This window comes from Amphibalanus amphitrite, unplaced genomic scaffold (genome assembly GCF_019059575.1).
Source record: "Amphibalanus amphitrite isolate SeventyFive unplaced genomic scaffold, NRLGWU_Aamphi_draft 000195F_arrow, whole genome shotgun sequence".
Lineage (NCBI taxonomy): Eukaryota > Metazoa > Arthropoda > Thecostraca > Balanomorpha > Balanidae > Amphibalanus > Amphibalanus amphitrite.
Window position 1 is genome coordinate 743085 of NW_024881690.1, and position 6435 is coordinate 749519.

The following is a 6435-nucleotide window of genomic DNA, read 5'->3' on the forward strand; positions in this document are numbered from 1 at the left end:
ATTTCGCGTTCGCTCGGATTGGAGCTCGCCGAGGATAGAGAGCTGAAGCATACGAGTATGCTGAAGTTTCAGCACGCCTGACATTTGGTTCAAGAACACTTCGACGAAAAAAAATTTTACTGAATAAGGGCGAAAAAGCCTGTCGCCTACCATGCTTGCTCCCGTTCAACCTTTTGTCTGCAGAAGACCGATAGATATTTTTTACACTCTTCATTACATCTCTTGACGAAAGTCTTCAAATTAAAGGATATTTTTGCCCTTAATTTAGCTCGTCTATGAAATGCAGAAGTCACACTTTCCCAGCGTAGAAAAGTGTTATTTTCGGCGATGACTGGGGTTTGAAATATCCGTCCAGTCACGCAGGGTGGAGGGGTTCGTGTTTTTTTTTTCTGTGAAATTCATACTAAACGGCTGCCACAATGATACGATTTTATTAAATAACTTTCGATAAGAACACAACGATATCATTTTAAACATGTCTTTGCGGGAACAGAACAACAAAGCAGGACAGCCCAAATGCAAAATTGTCTTTTAGGGCTGCGTCATGTAGAATACGCTAAATTGTTCGGTGTACGTAGCGTGCGAATCCGTTATTTATGCTGCTATTTCCAGTCCACAAATTAACAATGACTCAGTCTCGTGCACTGCAAGGAGGCCCGATGAAGGCTCGTCGACTGGCCTCAGGGTTCTGCTGGCCTGGGAAACCCCGGCGCCGCCGAGGGCCGTCGGTTCGACATTAGCCGACTGCGTTCGCCCCAAGCTCCGCTATACCAAGCTCGAGTCCGCCTCTCCGTGACTCGCGCTCAGGGTTCTGGTTTTCTTAATAAAAGCGCCATAATACTTATTGAGTCTGGCACTGGCACAAAAGCATCAAATGTCGAGTTTCCCAGTTGTTTTGTTTTCCATAATCCCACGTCTAGTTTACACCTCAGAAGCAGCATGGAGCATGCACAAAGTTGGTACATTTTTGTTGGGACTTCTCGAATGCGTTGACAGCTCATGACATTGGCAATAACATGGTAATCATAACAACACACGTATAATAGCTCTTGCTAGCAAAACAAAAACACACAAGGCATAACCTTCTGTACTCACATCACATGTCAGCCCGAAATACTGAGCTGCGCATTAGAACATCAACAATGGAACACCGGCTAGTGTTCTGAGTATCCACAAGACACGTTTGAATGGGTTTTCACCGGAGTTGGTATAGGTATACACGTGATGCATGCTTGGGCATATGTCCGGTCCTGATTGTCGCCTAATATTCGCTTTTGGAATACCTGGGCACGAGAGAATTTAGCTCCCATCGGAGGGCCGTGAGGGAACGTCCCGGTACCGAGCGCCATCTGCGCCGTTACTCGGTACCCAGACCTCCGCGACATCTAACGGCGCTCAGCCGAACGTCGGGCCCCAGGTCTCCACGAAGCCTGGCGCCACGTAGTACAGCAGCGACAAACCGAGCACCTTCGCCACACTGAACGCCACGGAGCCACCGAAAATCCACAGTCCCTCTGCCAGGGTGACTGGCCGCACCTGCACGTCCTCGGAGCGGCCCTCTCCTGGCGGCGAATGCCCGGTACTCAAGCTTCGTCTCCTCGCCGCCAGGTGGTCGAGGAACGCCCGGTAGATGGCACTAGGAGAGAGCAGCGACGCTGGGCTGTGGTGGAGCTCGGCGGGAGCGGTGGGGTCGCTCAGCTCGGCACCTATGGAAAAAAACAGAGGTGCTGTTAGTCTCGTCTGCAACCGTAGATCAAAGGGCACATGATCCCATTGGAGCTGAGGTCATATTGGCCTCTTTGTCGACGGACACAGGATATCCGTCCTTTTCAGCCCCAGAACAGCAATCAGGAACAACCCAGCATCATCCTCAATCGCAAACATGACGATCCCGTCCAGTAAACGGATGAGAGTAGCTCCTGTCAGAGATAATCCCTCCGACGTGACATTTCGAGCTGCCGGGCTCTCTCACAACTGCAAGCCAGTCCCAACGGACAGTGCTCAATCCTGCGACACATAGGTAAGCCGGTCGTGGTGGTCGAATCAGCTAAATAAGTCCACTTATAGGCACTCTCATCTCAAGGCCCTGCGGCCTGTACTGTTATGAATAGACCAATCGAGACTGTTTCCACAAAACATGACGTTCATTTTCTTTTCCTATTCCCAATGCATCCGTCTTATTGTGTGCTTGAAGCAAGGCTTGGAGCACCATCGTTCCGTTTGGTATATTTTCCGTTTGGTTCCGTTTATAGTACTGATTATCCGTGCCGCTCAAAACGGTCATGTCTGCTTCCCTTCTGTTAGTTTCCAGCAGCTGCAGGATAGCTATGTAAGTTATAAGTAGAATAACAGAAATGTAAGGTCGCCGTTTAATTTCTCTAAAAAAAAAATATAGTTGATAGACCCAGGGGTCCGCAACAGTTTCAAGATTGGAGGGTCCGACCCAAAATGCACACTTGCACATTAGGCTGCATTACGTAAGTGAAATGGTTGGAGAAGGGGTCCGGACCCCTGCAACCCCCTCCACCCCCCCCCCCACCCCCCCCCCCACCCCGGTGGAGGAGTCCTTGGATAAGTCTACCAGACTCACATTGGTCTATATGTTTTGGCTGCCGGAAGCAACCGTGAATCGTGCAGCGGAAACCCTCAGGTGGGTGTTATTGTTTTGTTTTATATTGCAGTCGCTGACTGTCGGGGCTAGTTTTTGCGTGGCATTGTAGTCTCCGTAGTATTTAGGTGGGTACCGAAATGCACTAGTTATTTGCCATCCCCTTGCTCAGCTAAGCTGGACCCTAAGCTAGCGATGCTCCGTTACTGGTGGCCACCTGTCTGGGCCGACAATGTGCTCACTGCTGTCCCTGCCCTGCCATGTCCTGTGCCGTCCACACATTGGTGCACCCGCGTCGGCTTTTGTCCCCTTTCTGCCCTGTTCGCGAGCGTACCGTCGCCCGTGTTGGTGCTACTGTTCTGTTCTATATTGCAGTCGCTGTCGGGGTTAGTGATCGCCATTGTATTGCAGTCACCGTAGTGTCTACGACATAAATGCTTCGCCTCCACTTGCCATCCACTTGCTCAGCAAAGATAAACCCTAAGCTTAAGATGCTCCGTGACCACCTTTTTGGTGAGTGTGTTGCCCTTGTAATTGTATACGCTGTTTTGTTCCGCTCGCAGGCTCGCACATCGCTGCTTGTCCAATGCTTTGCCTGTTTGCGGGCGTATCGTCGCCCACTGGTGCTACTGTTTTGTTCCGTATTGCAGTCGCTGACTCTCTGGTTACCTTTCGAGCGGTATTGCTGTCTCCGGATTATCTACGAAATATGCATGTGCGGCCAAGGACCATCCTTGCCATCCATTTGCCAGTCAGGCTATGAACTCACGATAATATCGCCATTCGCCGTCACGTCTTACTCCGAACTATCGCTCGCACGGATGTGCTCACGCGTGGACTGCACGTATCTGACCTGGGCCTGAATCCGTGTGACTAGTTCTCCTCTGTCTGTGAACATATTACGTAACCAATCGCATTACTATACGTGTGCCGTGATCTGTATGCGACGTGCATAAATATGAGACTTTATCAACCGTCTGCACATTTGTCTGTGGCCCGGCATTGTTCGAGCGTCTATGTGCGACCATCGCGTCCAAAGTGCCGGTCCTGGCTTCAATCGGTAACGGTTCTGGCTCAGACTGTAAAACGACCAGCGTAAACGACCAGCGTAAAACGGCGCGCAGTAAGCCGTGCTAAGGTGACGGTCTCCCCGGTGCTGCGGCGGTGTTCAACACGTTTGCTTTCAGGTCTACTGCAGTGTATACCCCTCAGGTCATTTCTTGCAATGCGTCGTATAGATAAGCATTCGTGGCATGCCAGACGCGTGGCGTTCTTAGTTAGGTTTGTAACTTCTAGCATCACTGCCCAACCCTGAGCTCATGGGATATGCGCCAATTGTCACTCTTCGCGGAAAGCAGCAGTTGAAAGCAAATAGGTACTTGTGGCAAATAGTGGTCCCTGTAGTCCAAGGACTGGACCTAAAGGACGTAAGCAGTCCCTCCCTGCCCTACCCCCCACACCCACACCGGCGGTTTGCTCCGTCCGCCGATCACAGCTAAAGTGCGTGAGAAATATCCAATACCCATTCAAGCGTCTCGATAGTATGCGGCGACGGGTGCTCAATCGTATAATGCCCTCGGCGCTGGCGAAGGAAGGTGCATACAGCTGCCTCTAATTTATGGATCGGCTGTGAATTTTAGGGTTTAAGTGCCCTTGATGGTAGTTTCTCCGCAAAGGAGGACGCCCGAACGCCACCACTTGTGCCCGTGTCTGCGGTACCGGGGGCCGCTCTCTCGTCGGCGGCTGGCCGCTCTGCGATCTGTGTCATCTCCAGCCGGACACCAGGGCCGGCTTTCACTGATAGGAGCGTTACCCCGGCACCAAACGGTAGGCCGCAGGGGGGAGAGATGGATCCCAGAGACACAGGGAGAGATAGCTCCCATATACGACTACAGGGGGAGAGATGGCTCCCATCACTGAACTCTATAATGGCTCCCATCCACCACAAGGGAGAGATTGCTCCCAGAGACACAGGGGAGAAATGACTCCCATACGACCACAGGGGGAGAGATGGCTCCCGGAGACACGGGGAGAGATGGATTCCGTACGGCCATAGGGAGAGAGATGGCTCCCAGACACGTGCGAAATGGCTCCCATACCGTCCACATAGGGAGCTATATGCAGCTACCAGAGACACGGGATCGAGTGCCTATGAATGCCGGACTGTCTGCCGGTGCACCGCCTTATATCATCTCACAGCATGTCCCAAAGGATAGGGCAAAATCGAACATGTCATGTAAATAAGCCGACCTGCATGACCGAAAAGCCACTTGCTGTTTATCTCGGTAGTGGCGACTGCGAGCATATTTTCCATGCACATTTTTTTACATAATTCCATATATCCTAACGTAAATAGCAGATGCAAAAAATACGACTAGATAACCGATCGTTGTCCTATGCGGCCGACGATCATCAAATATCTGGGTACCTAATAGGTTATTCCCCGGAAACAAGCTTCACTGGTAGGTGAGTAGGTAGTCGATAAGCTCCATAATTTACCGTCGGATCATTCAGCTGAGAGTGGGTGAAAGTATACCACACGGATAACAAGTAAACAAACAGGTGCAACAATTATATATATCAAAGTCTATGAGTGACCTTCCGCAACCGATCTAAAATAAGCATCGTACAAATCAGTGAAGTAACAAGTGAAAGCTAGCACGTAGCATTTGAGAATTTGATCAACATGACCATGAATTGCTGAATAGTGAGTTTCTATAGACACTAAACAGAGAACAAATGTTTGCACAGCAATCCAATTGCCGCCATCCGAGAGTTTCCAGACGTGCGTGTGTTCGACGTTTACTTTGTGTAGGTATGGTATCTATGCGTGTTTGTTTGTAGGCTAATATGCCTAGGTACGCACCTGAGACCGAAGCGACCACCAGAAGACCGAGCAGCAGCAGTAGGGCCATTCCCGACAGCCGAGCAGGCGGCATGATCAGTGACCTCACCACTGGGCGCGCGCAGTGGTTTCTACGGTCAAACCATAGCTCGCGCTACTCTGTGACACTCTCCACCACTGTGCCGGGCAGTGCCACAGTCCTTGGTGATACTGGTGCTACAGCACGTCACAAGCCACTGGCTACTGGTAGCTTCAGCACTTCGGCAGGCAGGAGCACAGGACACCCACGATGTTGCTGATAATACAGCGGGCGCCTTCCCTCCGCTGCACGTGCCGCGATTCTTCAGTAGTCTTCGACAGTAGGCAGCCTGGGGACCTCAGCTCCGTGTGGGGTGCACACCTCGCCGGTCCTCCGCCGTCTGTCCGCCCCGGCTGTCACACCCGCGGCCTCGCGGAGCACCCGTACCGTCCCCGATCTGTGTCACGTGCCTCAGCGCCGCGCACTGCTCACCGCCGAGCTGGGGGCGGCCGCGGGAAGGACTGCCGCCGCCCGCCGCCACCGCCGCCGCCGCCCGCAGTCGCGGCGATCTCTCCGCGCTCGTATAGGGCGCGCCGCGCGCGACCCACTCCACCGATCACTGGGGCCCGCAGGACCGACCCGTTACACTTAGGCAGCGGCGCGGAGCGGGAGCGACCCCACCCGACCGGCACCTCACTTCACCTGGGTCACCACGCACAACACCAACCGAGCGTGGGATCCGCCGGAATACGGGCCCGCCCGACCGAGACAGGACGTGATCAGGTGTGCGCGTGAGCGCACGGGTGCGGAGATTCGGTTCGGGACGTGGATTACCTGCGACAATGTGGACTAAGGGATGATCCTGTGATTTTTATCAGTCCCTAGCGAGACTCTCCTATACGACACCCTCAGCGCGGACGATGAACTGGCACCACGGTGACACACGCGACACAGTACGGCAGC

At 52.7% G+C, this 6435-nt stretch overlaps 1 protein-coding gene across 1 annotated transcript; it reads right to left on the reverse strand.

Annotated features, from left to right (window-relative positions):
• Window positions 1–875: 875 nt before the first annotated feature.
• Window positions 876–6176, reverse strand: LOC122384661. The gene is made up of 2 exons (XM_043372285.1): window positions 5475–6176; window positions 876–1706 (listed from the first exon to the last, which is right to left on the reverse strand). Exons 1-2 carry the CDS (start codon window positions 5545–5547, stop codon window positions 1396–1398), a joined length of 384 nt encoding a protein of 127 aa, XP_043228220.1. The 5' UTR covers window positions 5548–6176; the 3' UTR covers window positions 876–1395.
• Window positions 6177–6435: the final 259 nt, after the last annotated feature.